Source organism: Lampetra fluviatilis, chromosome 6 (genome assembly GCF_964198595.1).
Source record: "Lampetra fluviatilis chromosome 6, kcLamFluv1.1, whole genome shotgun sequence".
In the NCBI taxonomy this organism is placed as follows: domain Eukaryota; kingdom Metazoa; phylum Chordata; class Hyperoartia; order Petromyzontiformes; family Petromyzontidae; genus Lampetra; species Lampetra fluviatilis.
In genome coordinates, this window is record NC_136280.1 from 3,886,822 (window position 1) to 3,914,816 (window position 27,995).

The following is a 27,995-nucleotide window of genomic DNA, read 5'->3' on the forward strand; positions in this document are numbered from 1 at the left end:
TGGGGCCTCATGCGCAAAATTTGCATCCAAAAAGTGAAAAAAATCGCCGGCGATAATTCCTGTGGCGGTGGTTTTTGTTGGTTATTGTGTCCCCGTAATATTAATATTTTATTGTTTTTGCTACACACACGATCGCGTTAAACAACACCGCTCCGATTGCAAAGGTACGATCGTCAATTCGCGTTGTGTTCGTCATCGGTCTAATGTGCAATGTTCGTGCGCGTCAGGCAAGGCGGTGGTGGCTGCATCGGGGGGCCTTGGGCCACAGAGAGAGATAACAACAACAACAACATTTGCCGCATTTGGACGGGGGGAGGGAGACCTCATGCCCACTATAATTGTTATCGGACCTTCGATAACGACGTGAAATCCTTTCGAATTGTAAAGACCGTGTTTGAGTGTGCAATGCACGTGCGTGTGTGTGTGACATTCATAATCGATACGTTAAGCTCTCGTGTCTGTCTGTCCGCTTGATACAATATATATTACCAGACCTTCGATAACAAGACGTAACGTAGTTTAGAATTGTCGCGAATGTTGTTGAATGTAAGACATTTGCGTGTGCGTGTGGGTATGTAATGTGCGTGCGTGTGTGTGTGACATATTCATGATCCGTTAAGCTCTCGTATTTGTCCTGATTATGATGGTTGTCATTACTAGCGATAGGTCAAACTCAGATTGTAAATGTTGTGGATTTGCTATCCAACACACAACCGGTGTTGCTGCTGTACTGGTTGGCTGTGTCGGGTGGTGGCGGGTTTAACGACACAACATTTATATATTAAGATAGATAAAAGGGTAAAAACACAGCATATTTTGCTGCTGGCAAAGGAGGTTCCAATGGTGAACATTTATATATTTACGCGATCTAACTAAAAAAAAAACCTCTTTGTGTTAATGTGTCTGCTTGGGACTGGCGATTCCTGTGCGGTTTAATAATTTACGCTGTAATTAATTCACGGAATGCGAAGAGTACTTGATTTTGGTATTCTTTTTTTTACTATTTAACGGATAATTATTTTACGAGCGAGCTCTATTAATAGTGTCTGCATGCTATGCCATACCTGTCAACCCCTTGTTAGTGCTCTTATTTATTACAGACCAATTCAGATCTTATTGGTCACCCCGTGTGCGCCTTATAAATCTCAGTGTTCATCTTACAACGTCCCATCATCACACAAATAGACCATATTCTTGGTTCTTTCGGTAGTCACGTAGAAGTGAAATAATAAAAATATAAAACAATAACATTATCACGACGTTTCGACTGCAATACAGCAATCATCATCAGGTGTGATGATGATTCATCAGGTGTGATGATGATTGCTTGTGTTGCAGTCGAAACGTCGTGAGAATTTAATTGTTTGATATTTTTATTATTTTATTATTTCCCTTCTACGTGACTTTACCGAAAGAACCAAGAATATGAATCCCTGCTGTCACGAAAGCTTTAAATAAAAAAAACAAATAGACCATGTTTTGTTTGTTTTGCCCAATATTAAAACGGCTGTACGCCGTATGGACCTGAAAACTCAATTTCCCTGTACAATAATGGGGGTAAACCGCATGGGTTGTGCAAGTTTGCTGTGCCTGCCATCCCCTGAGCTTATTCAGTGTAATCAAATTACAAGACGTGGTGTGGTTTTTATTCTAATCAAATTACAAGACGTGCGGTTTTTATTCTTCCATGGAGAGGAACGATATTTTGAGATGCAGCAAAACAACCGTACAAATATATAATTTTGTTATTGTAATCAATGAATTAGCGATTTCATCGATTTATTAATTCGTAAGTTTTTTTTACGTTCAATTTTGTAAAAGAATGCGTGAATAAATTAATGGGAGATTAATTGGGTTAATTCATTTACCTGGCTCACCTGCCTGCCTATAAAACGCATTAAGTGTAATTTCTTATTTAATTCGACATTTTAAATGCATACAAATATATTTTAAAAGAATATTAAAGGTGTCTCACATAACTGGCCACTGCATGGTATACTGTACTGGATATATGCATTTCCCTGCCAACATCATATCACTGCCAATGTACTACTCTTGGCAACTTCAATAACAACACGGTAATATGCTAATTATATTGAGACGGAGTAGTGTAAGCACTTATATAATGTACATAAATACACATTTAATGCAGTCCGTTGAAAAGCAGTGCTAATGATCAATTAACGCTGCCTTACAAGGTACCGCTTCCGTAACTGCCCTATGTTATCGATACTAAATTCGATTTCAATTGTGTTGAGGGTAGATGTGAAAAAAAATACACCGTGGCAAAGGCGCAATTACGCCGCACCTGGCATTTTCGTGGTTTTTTTTATTAAACGTAATTGTGCGTTGCACTTGGAAGCACACAAATAAGGTCACGCTCATGAAGACGACGTCGGTGGTTAATTTCACTTCGCACCATCACCACCGTGATGTTTTATCTCGCACCAAAGGGTGGGGGTCGTAAATCCTTTGCACGTGGTTTGTTCTAAACGTGGATTGTTTGGGAGGTGGGGGGGGCATCTCCACGCGCGTGGTGTGTTGCTGGTGATGCTGGTGATGATGAGAACCAGTGTCAGGTTCTCTCCGAGTTTATTAATGGCAACCGTGTCCGTCACGTGGCCCCGTTTGGCTTTTGTCCTGTGAGCCGTGGCGAAACTAGTGGCTTATTCCAGGGGGGGGTTCAGTGAGTGGCTGTCTGGCTTTTCCAACCAACCACGACCACTCACCCCTCCCTCTCTGGCTCCTGCTGATCCCCAAACCTCTCGCTTGCGGATGAGTCAGGGAGGTTGAAAAAAACCAAGCGAGAGAGGTGGTGTTGCTGCTGCTGCTGCTTGCTGCCATGGCCGTGGACCTGGTCGTCAGTGGCAGCAGGCCCGGGACGGGGAGCCCAAAAACGGCCCGCGCCCGCTACCGCGTGCGCTCCGAGGCCTCCTTCGTGGAGGAGACCCTGTTTGGTGACCCCTCGGGCCGGCCTCTGCCCTACGTGAGGCCTTTCGAGGCACCGTGGGCTGGGTCACCGCGCCCGACCTCGGCACCTTCATCCGCGCCCTCTACTCCGAAAACGCCGAGCGGCAGCGGCATGCCCATGACTCGGAATAAGTACAGGTACGACAGGTGAAACGATGGGGGTTGTGGTCCGTTTTCGTGTTTGTTGATATCCCACTAAAATAACTGGAAATTGTTGCAGATTTTTTTTTTAACCGAGCCTCTACGTGCCTCTAACACCAATATTAATACTGGAACGTAGAGTCGGTACGATTCACGATTTTCAATCGCCTATTGAGATGAAATTACAGGGTGATACAAAAAATAGGGCCTCTATAAAAAGATCACCCAATGTCACACTTAACCACAAATGCCTGTCCAGTAATTAACTGATTAACGTTCTTTCAAGCAATGCATTGCCGATTTTGCAGTGGATTTACTGTACTATATTAATAAGATGCCAGAAACTGGTTTTGTAACAAGCAAATACTGCATGTGATGCTGTTAAATAATATGCGGTCGGGGAACGATTCAATCGGCAGATTTAACGGCTTCGAATCTGACGATTTTCAGCAGCAATTTGGTGTGCAAATTTCCTTTCGTATAGCCCTTTTTAGTTTGCATGGGAGTGTAGTTAAAACATTCAATATTATACCTTAAACGGTTGGGCTGCATAAATTCCAGTTTTACTTCCTCGATCTGGATTTGTTTTGTTGACTAGAAATGTGTTATAATCGGTTTCTAGAGTTATACGTGCATTGTTTGCAACAATCATTAATAACACTGCTTCGTAAGATGCTAATTAATATTACGTAAGCCAACAAAGATACAGTAGTCGACAAACAAGGCACATTTAATGCTGTTAAACTTTGGCCAACTTCCAGCTTGGCCAAAGGCATGATTGTGCCTGGAGTGAATTCATTAACCATGGTAACGAGCGGATGTTAAATGTGGCATTTTAGAATTGTTACGGTACACTTTAAGCCAGTTTTATTATGGACTGGTGCAGGTTTTAAATAGTTAAACCTTGCACTCATCCGCGATGTCATTGGTTTAACCCGTCACCTGACCTACCCACTGCATGTGATTATGCATGGACTCCTCAATTCTTGCACTCATTTGCATCACATGGTGCATGTGAGAATCAATTATATGCGCAGATTTAATATGAAAATAATCTTGTTATATATAGGCTACTATTGTGGCAAATAAACCTGTGCAAACAATATATAATACATGAGAAACAGTACAAACTAATCTTTAAAAATGATACGAAAATCTACTCTCAAATAGACTCAAAATATCGAATCTTGACAATTTCATCTCTGGGTGTTGGGGGAATGAATCGCTACATGCCAAGTAAATGTCACGAACCCTGAAACCGCTTTCCAGTTCTTGCCAAAGCACTGCTTGCACCCGTCTGATGCGCACCGCACGTCGTCAAGGACGCACGTGAATCTTGGCGGGCACTGAACTCGTGTGCTGGTTGCGCAGGCTGGTGAAGCACTCGCCCACGTACTGCGACGAGATGCTGTTTGGGGGACCGCTGGCCGACTCAGGTTGGGATCCGCCGTGGGTGTCGCGCGAGGAACGGGGTGTGCGCATCAAGCCGCTGCTGTGGACGCCTCCGTCCTACCGGCCGCACCGCGCCGAGAGCGAGCACAAGAAAAACTCTCCGCCGCTCAAGGCCCCGCACAGAATGGCCCCCCTGGAAACGGCACCCATCGACGGGCGGCCAAACGTGGGCTCTGCCACGGCGTCGACAAATGGACGCGGCGCGGGCAGCGGCGGCAGCAGCCACAAGTCAAATCAGCCGGGGAAAGAGAAGCACCATCGGACTGTGAGTTTGGGAGCGCACGGGGTGGCGGGCGACCTCGTGGTATGCGGTTCTCGGCCCTCGTCTGCCCGCGGGGACTTTGCGAGGCCGCGGCTGGATGGCCGGCGGGAGTCTGTGGCCTCTCAAACGGAGGTGGTTCGGCCTGGGTCTGCACGCAGGCCACAGTCGGCGCGGCTGTACGGCTCGACGGGGTCGCTAGTGGCAGTCAGGCCACCCTGGAGGTGAAGGGCCAAGATAAAGGGTGGTGGCCAAATGAAATTGGGTTGTCGATTTGCGAAGCATGTGTGGCACCCGCAAAACAAACGAGCAACGGTCAAAGGAACAACAAAGGCAAAAGGACATCTTTGTGAAATTGTATCTGTAAAACAGGGTTCTTTTTGAAACAACGGTTTCTAAATATTACACGAGTACGTCTTGATATTTAAAATTACTGGTAGAAAGACACTTTAATGAACAAAAGTGTAAGAGTAACAATTCCAAAATGTCAGTGAAGTTGTCATTTCACTGTTGTGTTCCTTAGCTTGATAAGTTAACCCTGCTGAGGCCATCATACAAATGGGATTTGTACTTTCAGTGCAGTTTTGCCGTGTGTACTTTGCATTATAGTTGTGTTCATTCGTTTTTAATTCCGTTATTCTTCTTGTATAGATTGCCTTTAACTTTCCTCTTCAGCACTTTCAGGCAAGTGAACGTGAATGACTACTGTATTTAAATTAAGCTACGTGATTTGAGCTGCTACATTTCAACATGGCGTTGCATTGATCAATAGGCAGATTATAAAAAGGTGTGGAAATATTGTTTTTAATTGTGAATAAAACATGTGCCAAGACATTTTTTTAAAATGTCAATTTGTGTGTTGCTATGGTAATGCCAGTTGAGACCAACCTATTAGTGTCATTTTGCAGTGAAGGAATGTGTCGAGAGTTTGGCACAAGACGCTGTGTGTATGTATCCATGTGTCTTGGAGCCTGACAGCTCGGGTGAGGTGTGAGAAATCGTATTTGCAGAACAAATTAACAGGTTTTTAAATGTTATGCAACCTTACCGTTTGTAGGCTTTAAAAATAAACAAACGCCGGCTTTACAATAGTTGCAGCAGAAAAATACAGTGATCGCACACGTACAAAACATTCATCGGTGATAAAAAAAACATCTTAAAACTAGGCTGCAGTACTCAAAACACGTAAAACACAGCACCGACTGCAATAATTGTTAATGTGCAGCACAATTAGATTGCTTTCGCTTTGTGCGCTGGCTATTTCCATATATAAATACAGTACAAGCCATTTGTACAAAATTATAAACAAATCAAGTGTCATTCAAAATAATGTAGACGTTTAATCTTGCTTAAAATCCAAACCTAACCCTACATTTCAAAAGATGTTCTTGCAACTTAAACATTCTTTACGTTCATGGCTAACAAAAATCTACTTGCATTAGTGACCTAAATTCTCTCGCATGGAGATAACATTAAATCGCCCGTCCACTGGCATGTCAAATCTCAGAAGTAAAAACATAATAATTTCGCTGGGACAAATTTGACGCACGCTAGCGAAAGCAAGCGAAAACGAAAGTCCCGATTGCACCACGTTAGTCACCGTAAACACAAACCACGAATCGCGCTGTTGATCGACTTAAAATCTAATGATCTGGAACTCTGTGAGGAGCGCGACGGTGAGGAAAGCGAGGTAAAGTGCAAAGAGGCAGACCCCGTATTTGCGCGTGAGGTAGAATCCCTGCAACGGCAGTGCCACGAAGGACAGCACAAGGCTGATGCCCAGTGACACGCACAGCACCCACACCAGCGGTACATCCGGCACCAGCTGCACCGTCGAGAAGGGTGGGGGTGGCACAATAAGACGCACAAAGGGCACAACATTACACGTGTGTGTGTCCATGTACAGCCCTTTTTTGTTCCAATCCACAGCAGGATGAGTGCCGTCCCCATGCTGTGCGGATCGTGGGCGGTTAATCGACCGTACTTCACCAAGCTGGTCAGTTTGGGTTACAGATGTTTGAAAATAAATGTAAAAATGTAACTAATAAGCAGATGTGCTCACTGGTGTGCCATACCTCATGTCTAAACCGTTTTACATAAATTTTGTGTGTATACATAACATGCACAGCCCTTTTGCCAATCCACTGCTGGATGAGAGCATCCCTGTGTGCTGGTCATAGCGGGGCCACTGCATCGTGTACTTTCAGGTGTGTTTCTACGGCAGTCTGGAACACCCTTCCTATATTAGGAAGCCACTGAAGGCTATACACTTTTAAATCTAGATTGAAAACTCATTTCTTTAAAACTGCTTTTTGTGTTTAGTTTGTCCTTCCCCCGCACCTCCGATTAGCAGAGGTGTGGACTCGAGTCATGTGACTTGGACTCGAGTCAGACTCGAGTCATGAATTTGATGACTTGCGACTCGACTTGGACTTGCATAACAATGACTTTGTCCCACCTATGAGATGTGGACTCGAGTCATGTGACTTGGACTCGAGTCAGACTCGAGTCATGAATTTGATGACTTGCGACTCGACTTGGACTTGCATAACAATGACTTTGTCCCACCTCTGCCGATTAGTATGGTTGGCTATGTACGGTGTGAAAGAAGTTCAACGTACATGGTGGTTATTTGGCAATACTTTACCACGCTGGTCAGTGCGAGTTGACGGGCATGGAGTGTAAGACTTTGGAGCATAGCAGAGTACAGAAATCGATTTTGCTACGCTCCATTCTGCTGACAACATAACCTTCCAGCTGACTGCAACACCCGTTTATGCATTGGGGTTGCCTATCCAAGCACTAACCAGGCACGGAACCGCTTGGCTTCTGAGATATAACAAGATCAGGCGCAATACGGGTGATGTTTTTCAACATTGTGCGACTAATTATTAGGCATGTCAATCAAGTCTTACGCTCGCATATAACAGTAGCGTATAGGAGAAAGGAATATTTTATTTGATTGAATCATGACCCTAAAATCACGGCGATAAATCACAGGGATGGCAAAACTATTATATCGTGAAAAGCCATAACAGTTTGGTTGTGGTCCAAGCGTTCTGAAGGTGTTGTGTGCACGGCCATACCTGCTGCACGTGAGAAGGGGGCATACTGAGCAGGCAACCCAGCCCAATCCCCACCAGGATGTCTGTGCAGACAGTTAAGGCTGCAAATGAGGTCTCCTGCTGCTCTTCATCTCGTCCTAGACATGAACACATTCCCGTATAGCTGTGCAAGACTGCCGAGGCAAGTGCTGTTAACGAGCACACCGATTGAGGCTGACACGATGCGCAAGAGGGGTTGGTGTGGATGGCATCATGTCCAAGCCACCTTTGACTCCCAAGTGCTGATATTCATGCTGCACCAGGTACTTATTTATGACTGACCATTTCAGGTATAACTGGCCTAATGTTAACTGTGGCTTGGAATTTAACTCATATTACTGGATTTGTAGCACAGTGTAAGAACCACTGCACCACCACTGAGGCATTTCTCTTATTTATTATCCAGCCACACCTGGCTTTCAATTCTGAATTAAAATTACAACGTTCGGTTTTAAAACTACAAGTTCCAAACTTTCCCAGACACACCATGCACAGACTAAAATGCAAGTGTCATTCAGAATGTGGGCACAAATGTTGCAATTTAAGAACATATGTGTTTGAGTTTATTTTTAAGCGAGATTGATCGGGAAAGAGTTTCTTGTTTTTCTCATTGGAAAGCAAAAATAAAGTGCTATAAAAGCAAATTATTGTATTCACTTAATCTTAAAAAAAACGGCTAAATACTTCCCATACGCTAAATACGTGAGCGACCAAGTCTGCCCTCTTATGAAAGGTAATAACTCGGAGCACGTAGCACAAGGCCCGAAAACAAATCACGTGCCCTCGTGATGTGGTAGAGGAACTGTGAAAAATTTAGTCATTCAGGTATTTCGAGATACGTTTGAAAAAAAATACCCTTTCAAAAGAAATTCATTTTATATACAAATGAGTTCTGGATGCACGCTTGCCTGCCAATCGGCTGTTTTCACTTTGATGTCTCTCCAAGCCATTCCTTTTCCTGTGTGGCCCTTCCTTCTCACTGACAATAACCCCTTTTCAGGCACAACTTGCACAAAATGAAATACAAATCCTCTAATCATCGCAATCGTGCAGCCTAGTTCAAAGGAACGCAACTCGTAAAACGTATCTTGTGGATACGTACCTAGGCTGTGTGGTACAAACTGTCTGACGCAAGTGCATAATTGCATTAATTATCAAATATATTTTAGATTATGGTCAGCAGCACTGCAGACATGTATTGGAAAGTATGGAAATGATGTTCTGGATCATGTATGGGAGTGATGTCTAAGTGAAATCCATGGTATAATAATGCTCTTGACTATGCCTTTGAGAATGCCTTTTTGAAAACAACTGACACTTCAAACTCATATCGGATAGCCTGTGACATATTTTGCAATTAACGTATATCTGCAACATGAACAGTTATTTGTTATTAGAATCGCGTCTTCCTTTAATTACAAATGACGCGATTGGAGAAAAGGATACTGAAGACGATGCCACCAAAGCACGCGGAGATGGCCATCCGTGGGTAGCCTTGTCTTGCCATCGTGATATCCGCCACGAAGTCTGCACATGTGCGGGGGACAGTGTTAGGGGGAATGGTGCCATATATTCGACCACAAAACAGATTCGATCTTCTGGACAATCAAAAGTGCAGTGTGACTGGCACAAGTGTGGCACCCTTGTGGTGTGTTGTATTTCAAACGCTTGACCGTGCTTACAGTGTCGGTGTGTCGACCAGGAAAGGTTTATCTATCTGAATGCACATCAATCCGACACCGCACAGAGCTTTGTCAGTCTTGCCTCACCGGGTGGGTGTTTAAAATCATAGGGGTTTACCCGAGGTCACCAACTATGCTGCAATATATTTTAATTTGCATGTCTGGTCGACGTCCAGTGCAGGACAGATATATGCATTATTGTGGTGCAGCAGCCTGCAGCTTTATTGCAGTATAGCGTGGCGCCGCGCGGCATAGCATGGAGTGAAGTGACACGGTTGTGTGGTGTGGCATGTGATGCGACGTGGAGAAGTGAAGCGTGGCGTTGTGCGATGCGCGGAGTGGCATGCGCCGTCGTGCTGCAGCATAGCATCGAGTGATGTGACACGGTTGTGTGGTGTGGCGGTGGCACGTGATGCAGACGTGGAGAAGTGAAACGTGGCGTGTGGTGCGTGAAGTGGCGTGCGGGGCTGCGACTGCGGTGCGTTGTGCGGTGCGTTGTGCGGTGCGTTGTGTGCCGCGGCGCCCACCGGGCACGCTGTTCCCCCAGGCGAGCAGCGTGAGACCCAGCACGGTGCTGCTGATGCCGAACACAACGCCGAACGTTTGCAGCAGGTTCACCACTTCGTTGGCAATGGCGTTCATCCAGAGGGCGCTCACCACGAAGCCCACAACCGCGAACGCCTAGCGGGTGAAACGCAGAACCAGCACTCAACATGAAGGTTTTGAGTTCCGAGTTATTTACTATCAAATTTGACACAATCTATGTATGTTGAACTTATTTTGAACCGTACGTAGCCAATCGGAGCTGAGGATACAATTTCACTATGAAATGGTATTTTCAGGATAGAAAATGCAATGGAAATGCAAACTTTCACACTGGTTTAGCTTTTTTGTCTCATTTTGACATCTCATTTGTATTGTTTCTTACATTTCGTTTTGATTGTCTCGTTACGTTTATTCTATTCGTTGAAATGTAACGCTTTCAAATAACTTCCAAAAACGGTAAACTGATTCGCACAATGACAGTTCGATGCGTGTACTGTGTGAATAAGAATTGACGAGTCAATGCAAGAAAATATACACGCCTCCTTTTCCCATGATGCACACATCCCACTGTTTTGTACAGGGTCTTCATATGTACTCTATATATACACACATTTAAAATATAATGCTATATGAAGACCTCGGGCTAACGTTAATCGCGATACCTAAACATGGTCTTGGCACTGTTTAACTTCTTCCTTAATGGGCGGCTTCCTGCTGACCAACTAATCTCATGGCCTTCACCTGGCTCTTACCACTTCTGTACTGAACAGTGTTAAGAAGTCCGCTCTCGTCACTGTGCAGACCGATGAGGAACATCTTACGAAATATTGCGGTCCCCCGCTCGATGACGGTGGTCGCGCGCTTGGGTAAGTTGACAATTTATGGAAGTGTGCACGCTGTGCGAGGCGTTGAGGGGCAACGGACTCACCAGTTGAAAGGGTGGCGGTTGCTCGCTGGTCGTCATGAAGGCTATGACAGCCAGCAGACCGCCAATAGCCAGTATCAGGCTCCAGAGAGGAAGGACACCACCCACAGGTAACATGAAGTCTGGACACGGGGACAGAAGCACGGGACGCATGGCGTTATTTGTTTACGACATGCACAATATCAAGAATATGTTTAGATGATGATTATGTCATGGGACTTCCTTTGCCAGTACCAAACATGATAGGTTTTTCCCCTTTTTTCTGGCAACAAAACAGGTGTTAAGATGTTGGTTGGTGTGGACCAATCAGTTTCAGGGACAATGCATATGTTATCATTGTTTTTTGTTTGCATTCTGACCACAAGCATTGTGGTTAATGCAGACGTGATTCCTTGTAAAAGGTTTCAGTTTGGTGTTTTAACATCTTATCACCTGTTTTGTTGCCAGAAAAAAGAGAAAAACCCTATTCTCATGATGATAATGGTGAGGGAGCAGCATTAGGTGAGAGCTTGGCCTCATGTATGTTTTGGAGCTGCTAGAACAGGTGATAATAAAATAAAACTTGGTACTTGAGGACACTATAGAAAGCATGCAGCTCCTGTGACGGTGATACATATCTCGGCTGTGTGTTGCAGGATGTCCAACACCAGTTTGAAGCTTCATTAATGATTTTTTTTAAAAGATCACGATTGAGCACTACCATTACACTCGTGATATTACTGCATTGACGTATGAAAGCGCACGGGAGTGATGTCATTGTGGCATCGCGAGAATGCTATGAGATTAGCGTTCGTAACATAAGTCAACTTTTGGTTTCAATGTTTAAATCTAGAGTTAAAACTAATTTCTTTTGAACTGATTGTGTTAATTTGTTGTCCGTTTCCCACACCTCCGATAAGCACGGCTGGCTATGTATGATGCGAAAGAAGTTCAACATATATAGAAATGATCCAACTCGTGTGCAGAACCAAACTTTAATGCGACGGATTTTTTGTTGTTGTTTAGTCCTTTGTGAAAAGGCTGGAAACCTATCAACTCTGTACACCTGAGAACACGATTTAATCACAGGTGGGGGCTGAAACCCGCTTTCAAACCCAGGATGTCAGCCAACGCCCGGGCCCAGTCTTATGACCTCCGAGTCACCCGGCCACCTCGCTGAAAAACATTAGACGAGACGAGGGCAAGCGTTTGGCTCGGCATTTTAGCACCTTCCACAGTTGCGGGGGGGGGGGGGGTCACAAGTCGACTTACAGAGCCCCCCGTTCAGGGAGTAGAGAGCGGCTAGAGGCCCCGTTATCAGCTGCAGGCAGTTGAGTGGGCGATTCCACTTGCGGTCCTCACGCATCACATTCATGACGGGCACCGTAAGAATCAGCAGCAGCTCCACTGGTAGCTGCGGGGGGGGGGGAAAGAGACCGTGAGAACTTGTTGCGGAGGCAATAGAGACGGCGGTAACTTGTAACGGCAGCAGCGTTAACGAGATTAGTATCGCATGGGACAGTGATGGCGCGGTGCAATTGGCCCAAACATCCTCCTGCGCAGGACCTCCTGAAAATCGGATGAGACTCAGGCTTTCCTGGGTAAGACAGAGGGCACTATTGTGGTGGTGGGGGTAAAGTATGGGTACTACTCCCATCTTTTCCAAGACGTATGGCCAGTGTAGAAAAATAGGCCAAAAACACCCGGTGAGAGACCCTACTGAAAATCTTGGTGCGAGCAAGAAATTGCAGGGCTGCACCTTTACCATCAGTTTTACACGTAGGCTTTTGCGATCGTTTTCCATAATAAAGGTTTGTTGGGTTAGATTGCGTAAAAATATAAAAGTGTCGTTAACCAACCACCACCCAACGCAGCAGCCAATTAGTAAGGTTTGTCACGTAAACAAAACTTGCTAATTAGTTACTACTTCAGCACACCGGTGTGTAGGAGATTAAACCCACAACCAGCTGATGAAGCTGGTTATGATCACCAGCGAAACGTCGTACTCAAATTGTAAATGTTGTGGGAGTTTTGCTCTCCAACACACCAGTGTGCTAAAGAAGTAACTAATTGGCACATTTTGTGACAAACCTTAAAAATTGTCTGTATCGAGTGGCGGCGGCATAAAACAACACATTTATATTTTACGCAACCTAACCCAAACACATTTTTACCCTGTATAGGTACGTGGCCGAGCGTCGAACGGTACGCTCGGGGAATGTCTCCCAAGCCTCACCACGACGACCTTGAGAAACTTCCAGATGCATCCTCGCCGCCTCCACTCCGCGAGGTCGAGCGGCGACAAAGAGAGCAGGAACCGGTAGAGCTTCCCTCCGCAGCCCAGCGTGGGGCTCGATGGAGCACCCAGCAGTGGCAGGCTCTCGCTCAGATCCCCCACCACTGCGACGGGGTCAGGGTTCAACTCCGGGTTAGCAAAGTCACAGTAAAGTCAAAACGTTTCTCTTTATTCTACTTCCCTCCCATGGGCTTGTTGTCTATTTTGCCAAATACTCATAAACAACCTTTTTAGTTCAATAAACATATTTTAAGCGTTACCGATGAAAACTTTAATAGTGCTGTCCGTTGCTGGCTGCTTGGCACCTGTGCTCAGCAACCATGAATTAGATTAATAGCAGTACTGTATTGCAATAGGGAAACTTTTTCATCATGAGCAGCAGACACTCTCTGTCCACTGATGGATGAAAGCCTCCCCAGGTCGTCGGCATCCCTCACAGTAAAACATTTTTATTCTGAGTTGATCACTCCATCTCCGTGGAGGTCACCCTCTTAGGCATGTATCATTCATTTGGTTGCCATTCCTTCCTCGGTCTCGTTAATCTGCTATCATTCCTCCAAGAAACTGTGTCCTGCACAAACCCACACGTGTTCCTCCTTTTGTCAAGGCCAAGTAACCCCAAGGAAAAGCTGAGGTTTGCCGGGTGCTATAAATATGGGGATTTTTTTTTATCAAAGAAATACATTTTTTTGCGATAGCGGAAGGTGATGCAACAATTGATTGGGACAAGAACAGATGTCTTTGTTCACTATACAAGACTTGATTAGTGTATGTTAGAAAATGTTTTACGTAGTCGGTTCATAGACGCCGTGCAGGGCCATGGAGACCACAGAGTCTGTATCACAATGGTACAAATAATCGACTCTTCAGGTTTGACCGCGACTGAATGTCAAACACATTCCTGCGGAGGGAGCTGGTAGGAACGTTGGGTTGCTCGGTCAATGGCCAGGGTCAATGGCGGCTTGGTGTATTCCGCAAATATGCCCGACTGTGAGGGCGGGCACAAGCCGGCGTGAGTAGGTTAAACGTTGAGTTTTATAAGGGCACCACGGGGTGACCAGCCCCTCCCCATCCAGCCCCACCCCTCCCACCCCCCACCCAGCCCCACCCTTCCCACCCAGCCCCTCCCCACCCTCCCCACCCAGCCCCTCCCCACCCAGCTCCTCCCCACCCTCCCCACCCAGCCCCACCCCACCCTCCCCACCCAGCCCCTCCCCACCCAGCCCCTCCCTGCACGACGGGCGGACACAATAATCCTCTGTGGGCTGGTGTAACCAGGAGATTCCTACCAGTATTAGAATAGTATATTGTATGAGATCGTAAAAAAAAAATCTCGTGATGTTTTGGCCAATGTACCTACATTGTACTGATGTTGGTCCTATCCCATGCTTCTTTGCAATGTCCTTTTTTATTTAAGGAGATGATGGCTCATTGTTGACGTGTTCTATGTTTGGACCGGCGGGGCGTGCATCGGCAAACCTTGCTGAATGCTGGCGACACGTCGCCGAGGTTCGTCGTAATCATCGTCGCTGAGGTTACCTAAAGCGGAGGAAAAAAATTGCATCGCCATCATTACCATCCTTTTGTCAATACACTGCTGAATGAAAGCCTGTCAATGCTCACAGGGGTTATCGAGCCGTACTTCACCACACGAGTCGGTGTGCGATGGTTAAAACTGGGTTGGAAAGAAGTGGAATCGTAGAAGTACAGTACAATATTGGATTATTTTGCACCGCCCTTGACTGCCCACCCACTTTACGCTGCAGCCTGTTTTACATCGTGCTCACCCGTCCATGCGTTATCCAGTTTAAATATGCTTAGGTTCTAAGGTCTGACAAAATCGGGTACATTTTGGGTGATTTGGCCATCGTCCATATTCACCTCGTAATACACATTTGCCAGAATAATTGTACAAAGCGGACAGTTTTTGGGTGTGTTGCACCAGGAGGAAAACCTATTTGTTTAATTGGTCCCACGCAAATCGATGTCATATGGAGCTGTTCCCTCAGTTGGGGGGGGGCAGCCACTGGTGGGTGTCGTGGTTGTCCAAAACCCCCAATCTTTTTTTTAGACATGACTTGCAGATGCAACATTGTAACAAAAAATTATTTCGTATTTTTTGAGTCTGGGTTTTTCTCCCTTTCAATAAGGTGACGTAAAAGCTGATGATGCTAAACCTTAAACAGTACACTCGGTACTCATTCAGTATTAGCCAGTAGTTTTGTAGAATTTTGTATAGTTTTAATCTAAGCAGAACTCCTCTTATCTGTGACTAACGGGGGGGGGGGAGGGGGGCGGCAGAGGCAAACGTCATGATCTGCAATCTGACTAATAATGGGACTTGAACCATTGACTTTAGTGAAGGACGCTCCTCAACTTCTAAAGTGTGGCTGTACCCCTGTCCTACCCTCCCCCTCCGGTGTGCTGCGTGTGGGCGGTGCACATACCAGGCCCCTCGTAATCAGGCAGCGTGCCTTGCGAGAACCACGTGGCTTTCTGCCGCTTGTAAATCCAGCTGCCAATGAGCACCGTTGCGACGTAGCCTCCGTACAGGCCCAGGTACCCTTGGGACGTCGCACAAAGACAACCAAGAACCAACCGATTAGCATGGTTGGCTATGTACGGTGCGAATGAAATTCAACATACATGTAATCAACCCACAAACAAGAAGTCTTATAAGGTCGCTGTGATTACAAAAACAAAAGGCTTGCTTATGACGGCAACAATCCTGGCACGGGTTTTTATTTTTTATAAGGGATGCGGAGTTGAGCACATTAATAGAGCTGGTGTATTGAGCCAGCATGAAGTGTGCCTATCACTGGGTTTCCATTAACAAGTATATGAAATAACGCAACTTATTTGAATCTAAATATCCGTGATTCATTTGAAAACGTTTACTCGGTTACCATTTTCTGAAACGGAACTGTTTATTTTCAGTGGCTGCTATTGGCATCGTGTGCTGTGATATAAGCGTGTTTTTTTACAGTACACATTTACTTGACATGAAGGACCCACACACCTTTGTCCGGTTTGTAAATAGGATACATTTATTCTAGATTTGAAGCTTTCATGACTGCAAGGATTCATACTCTTAGGTTTTTTCGGTAAAGTAGGTAAATAGGATACATGTTGAACAGTCCTATTGACTTGAATAAACAGCACTTATTCAAATGAAAAAGTGAATTGGAAACCTGGTAACGTTGCATACGCGTGGGACGGAGATCGCTAGCTTGCCATACTTGCGTTTGCTACGATGCAATTTGGATTGATACAATGTCGTCTAAATGTCATGCTGGAAAGAAACGGACCACAGAAAGCAAGGGGGGGGGGGGTAGTTCCAGCATATGGGGGCAGCAGAGCAGAACGGGCAACGTACCGATTGACTCGCCCATGGAGATGTGACCCCGGTAGAGCACGAAGAACGTCCAGAACACCGCGACCAAGTAGAAGACAAGGTCACGCAGGAACGGGCGTGAAGGGATGAAGAAGTGGTCAACCCAGGCCACGCTGCCGGCAACGATTGTCGTCACAAAGATCCCCGCGCCTGGGCATGTGACAACGGGGTCATGCACGGCGGGGGGGGGGGGGCAAGCAAGAAGTTGCAGGGCGTTCGACAATCAAATGTGTGCGCGAGGACTCTGACCCCGTGACGCGAAACCGCTCGTTCTGTGCTACCGAGCACGAGGATTAATGTTTCATCTCTTCTGAGTTCAAATAAAGTTTAGTGGCACAAATTGCGCTAATTGTTGAGACATTATGAATGCAAGGAACATTATCTTCTGTCTTATAGTAATTTATTGAGAACAAGTACTATTTTAAACTGTAAGCCACATGATTGCTGCATTTTTCGTACAACGGCTTTTTGTTTCATTTTGCGTGATCATTCGACCGTACGCTGCAATTTTTTACGCGCAATGTTTTGCATTGTTTTTTTGTGAGCTGTCTTATTTTTTAGGAGACTCTTGTGGTCTGTCGTGAGCTCTCACCTGTTTTTTAGAAACATACGACTACTATTCCTGATGTCACTACGATTTCTGAGCACACGTTGGCGAAGAGAAACAGGCGGCGCGCGGCCGAGAAGACGCTGGCCCTCGCGTTTTCACGGTTGTCCGCAATTCACAGACGCACATACCGAGCAGAGCCCCGATAGCCAGGCCACCCGTGCGGGGGTCGGAGAAGGCGGCCACGGCGCTGAAGACATCCGGAGCGCCGTTGCCAAACGCCAGCAGCGTCACGCCGTACACCGAGAGGGCTGTCAAGGAACACTTTGATTGTCGCGCGTGGCACACGCAAGCCCATGGACTAAGACGAAGTGGCACCTTGTGTAACAAACCACCGTTTCTCAAAAACCTGATCTAGCACACGCATACCATGAAAATTATGCCGCAGATACTTATTCTTCAAAGCCTAAAAAATGAAGTGACGGTGATAAAGAGAACCGACAAATTAGTCCAGGGTAAATTTATCTCAAATTACCCACAAGTTTGAACTGCGATTTAAACAATGGAGATGGTATGTATGTTTTTTTAAACGCTGTCGTTTCATCGAATGTGTTTCAAATTAATTTAGCTACCAAGACACTGCTAATTATTTTGTTTGAAAGGAAAAGGTTAAGGTGCAAGTTTCTTTTTTTAATGTTCTAGAATCCATTTCAGTATTGCAGTAAGACCTTTAATTTTCTTCAGAGCTTTGAAGAAACCAAACTAGCAAGACAAATTCTATTCAAAAGACAGGAATGTTGCATTGTTCCTCTGGACATTGGTGTTCCAGGACCACAATTAAGAAATGAATTGAGACTAAGCAACTTGGTGTCCCTGGTATGGAGACGAAAAGATAGCATCAGCCATGCAGACATGTTCCCCCAGATCGGAATGAATCCAATTTAAAAGCGCAATTCAGCTGAATTGGTTAATTCCCAGCCTGAACTTCTGCCAACTTCGCTTGCAACAACAACGGCCTGGGGGTGGCAATGGGGGTAGGCTGATGCTTGCTGGGTGGGCAAGGGAAGATAAAAAAAAACAGCCGTTAGAATTTTAACTTGCGAAACTGATGTGTGGGGACTCCCATCACGTGTTTATTCACAAACAAGCCTGAAACAACAGGGAGCCTGGAAAGGAATGTGGACTGCCCGTAAATAATCCGGTGGACTAAAGGAGAAATGAACGTGGAAGCTCCCAACCGCCCAACCGTCGGCATGGATTCACTGTACAAGCTGTTGCTTTTCATCTCCTGGCCAGTCACATTCCCACAATGCGATATTCGTGGTCAGTGATTTACAAAAAAGGTTTCTATGGCTTTTAGTTTTTACACTGGGGTATTGTCCCCTCCACCGCCTCTCCCCCCCAGGCCATTCCCGCTTGCGCGTGTCTCCAGTTTACCAGCGGCAGATTCCCTATCGGAGACCGATGTGGAAATACACCCAGCCCCATGCCAAATAAAGCCAAAGGCCCTGCCGCTTGCTGATATTAATGCGCACGGTCACAGGAAAAAGGATATTGCCACGTTGTGGCTGAGATGCAAGGAGTGCGAGATGGACTCCAGTGCCGGGCAGAAGCTGCGGGAGAGAGATGCACGTCCTTTTTAAAATAAAACATTGAGGAAAAGGAGCGCAGAGTGAATTTGAATTGTACCCTCGAATATGAACGAGTTGTTGATTGAAACCTTTACGAATGAAACGTTGCCTTGTACCAAGTCGCCCTGGACACACCCAATCTCATCGGATCTCGGAAGCTAAACCGAGTTGAGTCTGCATAGTACTTGGATGAAAGGCTGTCTGGGAATACCAGGTTTAGGTCGAGAGGTAATCAGATTTTGCCACAGCAATGCATTCTTGAATCTATCTGTGCAAAGCATTGAGTGTTTTCCAATTGTATAAATGGGTTTCTTCCTACACTGGCCAAACATCCTAAAGCAGGACTCTCTTCAGTCTCAGGTTATCCTGTTTAAACATTGGGCATAATAATTATATATATGTGATGAGGTTGATTCGAACTTTGCAAGGGAGACTGAGGAGCAAGCTGATTCATGGCATGCCCACGTATGCACTGTATGTTGAACTTCTTTCGCACCCTACGTAGCCAACCGTGCTAATCGGAGGTGCAGGGGAAGGACAACAAACTAATATGTTGACTTAATGGGATAAGCAAGCATGCTAATGAACAGTCAGATGGGTAGGGTTAATCAACCCTGGCCTCTAATGAGACGGAGTTAAAACAAATCCAGAAATTGGTTGTATTGAATCAATGCTGCTGAAATTGTGCACTCCCAGAAGGCCGATTGGTTGTGAAAAAAAAATTAATAAGTGGTGACGGATATGTGAAAGAGACATTGTTCGCTCATTTTTTTATTATTCCCCACAAGTGAAATCCGAACCAGTCCTGGGTTCCCTCCTTCACCAAACCGCAATGACCAGCATAGTGAAGTATGGTCAATTAACCCCCATGAACCGCAAGGACCAGCATAGTGAAGTATGGTCAATTAACCCCCACGAACCACAATGACCAGCATAGTGAAGTATGGTCAATTAACCCCCACGAACCGCAATGACCAGCATAGTGAAGTATGGTCAATTAACCCCCACGAACCACAATGACCAGCATAGTGAAGTATGGTCAATTAACCCCCACGAACCGCAATGACCAGCATAGTGAAGTATGGTCAATTAACCCCCACGAACCACAATGACCAGCATAGTGAAGTATGGTCAATTAAACCCCCCCATGAACCACACGTCGTGGAGAGGCCTTCATCCAGCAGTAGATTAACAAAGGGCTGTACAATACACACAAGGTGATTTCTAGACCGCAAAAAGGTGCAATTGTGAGCACAGGATCAGTCCTCCCATCACGCTTCACATGTCACGTCACAGTACTGTATCGAATATATTATTTTATTAGTTTAGTTATATTCTCCGCAACCATGCGAATGAGTATTTTGAGTTCTAGAATGAGGGTGGTCGCATCATTGGTAAATCTATACTCGCCTAATAGAGTAAAATTATTTTCCTATCACCGTCCCTGAATTGAGATGTTAATCCACTCCTTGGCAATGGTTAATCTAACTCGGTGGCTGTGTGATGGAAAGACTGACAACTATTTGGTTTGTGGGAAAGGTTGATTAAACACAAAGGCATGGTCAGCTTAGTCCAGTTGAGCCAATTTGTCAATCCACTGCTGGAGGAAGGCCTCCACATGCAACATCAGCCACCGGTGTGTGCCAACCATATTGCATCACAGTTGGTCAGTGTGGGTTTATGGATTGGGTTGGCAAGACCAGTTCAGATCACTCGCAACTGATATTATCCATAAATGGAAACTGATCTCAAGTAATTTGCGTCATAACCAGCCCAATACTATACACAGTGGTACCATCATATCACACGTTTACGACAGTTTCAAAATAATGTGCAAAAGTCAGTGACACGAGTGAAACGTCACGCTGAAGCTGCTCGTTTCAGTGGCTACGGAGCCATCTGCAGCGGCACATTAGACCCGGGGGGGGCAGGGCAGGGTGGCTTCTCATTGCCATTACCCGAGTGGCATTGGGGCACGGAGAGACTACAATGCCACGTTCTGTAATATCCACATTAATAACTGTTATAGCAGAGTAGGCCGGGGCTAAGCCGACTCACAAGTTTTCGGCGGTCGTGGACGTGGCGACGAACAGCACGAGCAGCCACAGGCCCTGTGCGAGACGGAGGAAACGGAAATCGCAAGAAGATGTTATACTTAAGCAGAAGGAACTTTGCACACCTGCGTCAGGGGCCTGGCTTGCTCTAGTTTATCATTGTGAAGCGAGAAGGCAGGCAGCCACGTGAGTCGCATGCCGTTAGGAAGACAACCCGTCCACCACAAGCAATGCAAGTGCCTTTTTGGCTTAAGATAAGAATTGACGGCCTATGTTATCCATTACACGCAGTAATGTTACTGTATAATAGGGACGGGATGAACATTGTCGCTTTATTGCTGGCGTAACGGTTTGGAAGACTTGTTAGGTGTTTAATGTGAGGGCTTACCCATACAGATCCCACCAAAATGTGGGCGCTGTAATGCGTGAGAGTATAGTACAATTTAACCAATTCACTGACAACACAACATCTTTGCTCACAAGATATACGAGTACTGTAACCTGAAAAAAAACATTCTTAAGCGGTTTCCCACGTAGACAAGCATCGGGAGGCACCTATCTCACGTTTAAAGCCCTCAGCTGGTGCTAGAAATTCCACATTCCTATGGCGGCAGGCCCAACTGTATTAAATGTACTGACCCTAGAGCAAAAAGTAGCTGAGAGGGCAACATCCAGAAATACAACACACATTTCCGATTGCAAGCTGCCGCGCCGCTCTAAACGTTGCGCCACCGGACCACACACTTTTACTCCATTGGACAAAAACGCAAAAACGGGAACACTTGTGGTTATTGCAGGGGGGGGCTCACGTAGAGTGTCATGGGCAGCGGCAGCATGCGAGCCGGGAAGTTGCAGAAGGCGATGTGCACGTAGTCGAAGTACCCATCGTGGATCTTGCAGTCGGGCGTGCTGTTGACAAAGTGGCATCGCTCCGACACGTTGATGCTCCGGTAGTCGCGGCACTGCAAGCGACGACGGCACGCGGAGGAGGGGAAGTTCAGAAAAATATTTATTTATGCTGGAGGAATCCGATGAGCGACAAAGCTCTTTTTCGCAGATGTCCGGTTGTGACAACAACAGCGATTGCTGGCAGAAATCTCTAGGAGTCTCTCTGCCTGAAAATAATATTATCGCATGGCTCGGATGATACGGTTGTGTGATGGTTAGTGCATTGGACTTGCAATCTAGAGGTCGATCTCCCGGCGTGGCAGTTGAAACAATGAGCAATTTTCTTATATCTCCCCCCCCCCCCACCTCTGAATGGGTACACCACTGGTCAGTCGATCTATTGGCAGGTCACGTGTGATGGGGTGAAGTGTAAGTACTCCCACCTTTTGTAAGATACCTGTCCAGGGTGAAATTGTACGAAAAAGTAAATCAAATAGCCTCTAGAGGCTCTCCAAAGCTTCCTGCAGTGTACGGCCTTCCACCAGCAGTGGCGTAAGCAAGCAATTGCAGGGCTGCCCCTTTACCTTTACAGCTCCCGAAGCACGAGATGTATGCTGCGGTTTGGTGTTGCACAAACCCTTAAATATAACGTGCAACCTCCCCCTTGCCTGCTGCCGAAGGACGTTTTATTTATTTATCTTTACCTGCTGATAATACACCCAATACTGCTGGCACTTTGAGAAATACAGCACGTGTTTTTTGTTCATTTCACAATTGTTGCATCACGAGGGATGGCGATGGCTTGTGGAGGCCTTCATCCAGCAGTGGATACATCAAGGCTGATGATTATGACGGTGGTGGAGGACATTTTAAAGTCTTCGATGCTTTTATGAACGAAAATTGTATTTTTTACAAATTATATACTTAGTCCTCGCAATATATTCAGATGTTGACATGCTACCTCACCGAGATGACACAGTTGCAATTTAGTTGAATAGAACATATGCAGATGTAAGCACATTGAGTAAAACATTTGGTAAAAACTCGTTTTTGAATGCACACTTTTATTTGCACTGACAAGTAGAAAAGACATTATTTTGACCCCATGCAAGTAAGCAGCCGTTTTGCCAAGTTGTAACTTCTTTGCAAATTTTCGGCGGAACCTGATTATAACTCCCAGAACTGCAGGTTTGTTTAAATTTAGTGTTTCTTGGTAAACGGTGTTTTACCACAAGCACTTTTTATGCCTTATAATGCACTTATATGTATCCCTAAATTGGCTAAAACTTTTAAAATATTCTTCTTCTTGGTTATTTCGGTCAAGTCACGTAGAAGGGAAATAATAAAATAAAACATCATAAAATAATTTTCACGACGTTTCGGCCACAACGCAAGCAGCCGTCCTCAGGTGAAGAACAGGTCTGTCGGAAAGACAGCGTCTGAATGGGCACCACCAGACCACCAGACCTGTTCTTCACCTGAGGACGGTTGCTTGCATTGTGGCCGAAACGTCGTGAGAATTATTTTATTATGTTTTATTTTTATTATTTTATTATTTCCCTTCTACGTGACTTTACCGAAAGAACCAAGAAGATGAATCCCTGCAGTAACGAAAGCTTTAAATCTAAATTTTTTTAAAGATAAATTATATTTGAGAAATTATGATTTTTTACCTTTTTTAAATGTATTCATTTGTATTATTCATTTATTTTCTCTTATGTTTTATCTCTGTCATGGAAACGGTGTGTTTTTATTGATGAAACACGACTTAAAGCTTCTTAGCTCACAGGGTACTTCAATATAAACTTAACTGAAGAGTGTGTTCGTGTAAATCACGAACGTGGAGTATTTGGGAGTCCTGGTCACTGGTCAAATACCTTATCAAAGCAGTAAATAGACCCAGTGCCATGCATTATAAGATACCGACTGTAGCGTTGATGCACCAGCAGTGTATAAACTAAAGTTTGAATGGGTAAGACATTTATTGAAGATGACCCTCGCTCAGGACACTCTGTGGAAGCAACAAAATCCAGAAAGGTATATAAAAAAAAAATGAGAATCTGGTTCAGAAAGATGGATTTTTTTTATTGTTCAAATGGCTCGCAAATGAGATATGGAACATGACAATAATGTAACACAGTGAGATGGAAACGCAACTATACTTATATAGTAATGGTGGCAGAATTTACTGTCAATTGATTAGCAGACCGTTAGTGGTGAAGAGTAGTAGAACTACAAGGAAACGCTTTCCTGCGTAGACATAAAAACTCAAAATTTTGCTTGCCAAATTCTACACAGTTATATGGTACTAAAGTGGCCGCAACACGTGCATGGGTTATATAATAAAGCGTGGCTTGTAGGACTACTCTTCCCTTTACTCGGCAGGAAGCAGTGGAGTACATCAATTCCTCGATGTTATCAGAATATTTACAAAACGTAAGTGTGCTACTGGCACACAAGGACAAAGCAACAAGTTAAGACCTTTGTCAATAACACTGCCCTGAAAAATAAAATGTACACTGCAATATTCCACATCTCTGTGATATGTATAAGAGCCATAGCACGAAATGTCACCTATGGTATATGTTTCCCATTTAGAGCAGTAATAGGGATGATGGCTTTGAAGCACCATTGGATAAAGGCACTTACAGGTGTAATGGGAGAGTGGGAAACACCACGTAGGGTTATCTTGTTATTTTCTATCACAGCTTGGGATAATTAGATATTTTAAGCTTGGATATAGATGTGAGGTTACAAGGTATTTAAAAAGCGCCGCAAGATGCTTTTTTGAAATCGTGAGTCAGAGATTGTGTTGGAACCGCTTTTTGCTAGCATGTTAAGAATTGCATTTACTACGGAGTAAATAATTACACTTTGCACAAAACCCTTTAACATTCTTTCACCCCCCCCCCCCCATTATTTTCCCCTTGTTCTGTTGTTGGGATTCATTAGCCTTAGGTTTCCAAACCACCTGTTGTGAGTCGATCTGCTGATTAAAGAGACTAATCCGTGCATGTCTATGCATGTGGCCAAAACAATGTTCATGACCTGCTGTTGATGCCATATTAACACTTCAAAGGGAAACTAAAGACAAATGGTAATTTAGCCTCACAAAGGGAATGGTCATTTATTTGTACAATGGCATTTCTGGGACAGGAGCAGAAAAAGTGGAAATCTGGGACAGCAAATAAATTTCCAGTGGGTTGTTTGAAGAGAGGGCATTCTAATTCACTTGGCAGTGGCAGCTTCCGCGGATCTCTATAAACAAACGACTATGGGACTAAAGTTCACCCAGATTAGCAGAGTTTGGCTGACCCATTGCCTACAGGAGGTGTTTTTTCATCATGTGGCGCGTGTACGGGTCATTTACACGCCAGTTACTGGCGCCAATAATACCTCGTATGCAATTGGTTCGCTAAAACGTGTATCCACTGCTGTACGAAAGCCTTCCAAAAGCCGTTTCGATCATGGGGGTTGCTTGTGCCATACTTCACCACGCTGGTCATGGTGGTGGGTTGGTGGCGAGGGGCATGCCTAAGACTCGGTTCAGATGGCGCTAATCACTGCACTACCGCTCCCCCCGCATATACGGTATACGTACTCGTGTTTATTTATAACCCAGCAGTACATGTAAAAACTGTACTTCAATTTTGATTTAAAGCTTTCGTGACTGCAGGGATTTATATTCTTGGTTCTTTCGGTAAAGTCACGTAGAAGGGAAAGAAAATAATACAAATATAAAAACAATATATGATATATATTTTTTATTTTATTGTTTCCCTTCTACGTGACTTTACCGAAAGAACCAAGAATATAACTGTACTTAAATGAATTTGTTATACTGTAATTGATTGCATAACTTATATCTCAATTATACATGAAACACGTGTGGAGGTTGGTATCTTAACCGGTCATCCGCCTACCCCCAAAAGCTTCAACATCCGATATTCACTGTCGTGGTGGAGTAAGGTCAAACAACATCCATGACCCTGACACGGCATGGTCACACAGGCACCTGACTCCATCAGCGAATTGGCAGCGCCATATCATTATAATCACTACGTACACCAATAATTGTTAGGATAACGCGCGCTCCTTAATAGTACCTAAACGCAAGTGGCTTGTCCACAAATTACTTTTATGATTATAATTCGATGTGTATGGTCAACAGATAGTTGTCCTCGATTCTAAGTTGAAGTAGTTTAAAAAAAAATCTAATTTTCACCTTTCGCCATCCCGCACAATTCCAAGTTTTCGTTGTAAGTTGAGCCAAAAATATTTCAACTTAAAACGACAGGACAGCAAGCATATCCATAGCAAATAGAGACAATCCATCAATTTCGATTTAAAGCTTTCGTGACTGCAGGGATTCATCTTCTTGGTTCTTTCGGTAAAGTCACGTAGAAGGGAAGTAGTAAAATAATAAAAATAAATAATAAAATAATTCTCACGACGTTTCGGCCACAACGCAAGCAGCCGTCCTCAGGTGAAGAACATGTCTGTCGATAAGACAGTCTGAATGACATGTCCTAAGCTTGGAGCGTCTATTTAAGCTGGGAGGGAGGAGGAAGAGTGCCTTGACAAAAGAATTTGCATATGAAGCGGAATTTAGCATATTTAGGGGAAATGCAAAATCCATCAATTTAGCATTATGACCACAGCAGCAATACGCGCAACTCATGGGCGTCAATTCGAGGACCCAGATGATGCCATGTAGGTAGGTGGCATCAGTGGGGCCAAACTGCCGGTGGTCAATACATGGCGCACGAGCTGGTGGCACGAATAATTGACAAAGACGATGTTTCACCGAGGGAAGAGGGCTTCAATCCCAGGGGGTCATTGTCGCAGCAAATGAGATGATTATCCTGGTGGTCTGGCCACCTTGGTTAGGTTCAACAACGTGAAGGTGAAACATCACTGTGTATCGATCAGTCCTCGAGACTCATCGATACACTGGAATGTTTGGGTGCAAATGCGTTCACGGAAATGTTTGTCTTGTGAGGAGGAAGCAGAGATCACGAAGAAACCCCCAAATCGTGCACGTGAGGGTGATGCAACAACTATTTTTAAAAAAAACTATAAAGTCGTCTTAATTTTACGAGGTTAAAGGCCCCTTTTTGTCAGAGGATATCACAAACGAGAGCTCAACGAAAGTGGCTCATCATCATCATCACCAACATCGTGTGGACATGTACAGCAGCCAAATACATCTACAAACGCGTGATGTTGATGACCCCCCCGGAGATCGAATCCTTGCACACCAGGCGAAGAAGGGAGCTAACATCTCACGCGCAACTCTCAAAAACTCCGCACAGACAGATTCAAGAATCCGCCGCGGCTCCACCACCACCACCACGACGACCACAACAACAACAATCTCTCTCACCTCCGATGCTGATGATGAATGAGGATCGTGGACGCTGTGACGGTGTTCTGACGATGCCTCGGACCCCACCACCAACACCAACATCACCACCAACATCAACATCACAGCGACCACGTGCAGCGGCGGGGACATCGTCGTCGTGGATAAGAAAACAACAACTTAAACAAATAATAACAATAACCTTGTCCACTAATTGAGGCGGTGCTCGCGGCTAGAATGTAAACATCTTAAACGCCGGCAAACGTCCTCGTGCTGCGCCGCATATTCGCGACAGACGACCCATTAAACAGAAGCGGCTGTGGGTTTTTTTTAAACATAACCACCAATAATAAATAAAAAACCGCAAATAAATCTGTCGTGTTTGTTTGCCGGTCGTCTGTAATACTACTCGCTCGTCGTGGCGTATTTTTTATTTAGTTGTATCTCGCTCTGTGTGTCTCTTTCTCTCCCTCGCTCTCTCTGTGCGCGCGTGTGTCTCTCTACGGCTGCGACTTTGAGCACCGTGGCGCTGCGTGCGGCTGCGTCCTCCTCGCAGACCCCGGGGGTGGGGGGTCGGGGGAGGGGAGGGGGTGGGGGGAAGGGAGGGGGTGGGGGTGGTGGGGGTGGTGGGGGTCGGGGGAGGGGGTGGTGGGGGGTGGTGGGGGTCGGGGGGTGGGGGATCGGGGGAGGGGTGGGGGTGGTAGGGGTCGGGGGAAGGGAGGGGGTGGGAGTGGTGGGGGGTGGTGGGGGTCGGGGGAAGGG

The 27,995-nt window shown here is 45.3% G+C and overlaps 2 protein-coding genes across 2 annotated transcripts; one reads left to right on the plus strand and one right to left on the minus strand.

Moving 5' to 3' along the window:
* RITA1 (RBPJ interacting and tubulin associated 1) lies at positions 1–5,050 on the plus strand. Its single transcript, XM_078857349.1, has 3 exons — positions 1–164; positions 2,785–3,108; positions 4,483–5,050. Exons 2-3 carry the CDS (start codon positions 2,843–2,845, stop codon positions 5,048–5,050), a joined length of 834 nt encoding a protein of 277 aa, XP_078713475.1. The 5' UTR covers positions 1–164; positions 2,785–2,842.
* SLC8B1 (solute carrier family 8 member B1) lies at positions 4,891–27,779 on the minus strand. Its single transcript, XM_078857555.1, has 15 exons — positions 27,255–27,779; positions 21,790–21,942; positions 20,985–21,037; positions 18,851–18,908; positions 17,487–17,592; positions 16,731–16,898; positions 15,802–15,918; positions 14,834–14,893; positions 13,295–13,458; positions 12,331–12,472; positions 11,083–11,201; positions 10,136–10,289; positions 9,373–9,453; positions 7,909–7,970; positions 4,891–6,647 (listed from the first exon to the last, which is right to left on the minus strand). Exons 1-15 carry the CDS (start codon positions 27,384–27,386, stop codon positions 6,459–6,461), a joined length of 1,758 nt encoding a protein of 585 aa, XP_078713681.1. The 5' UTR covers positions 27,387–27,779; the 3' UTR covers positions 4,891–6,458.
* Positions 27,780–27,995: the final 216 nt, after the last annotated feature.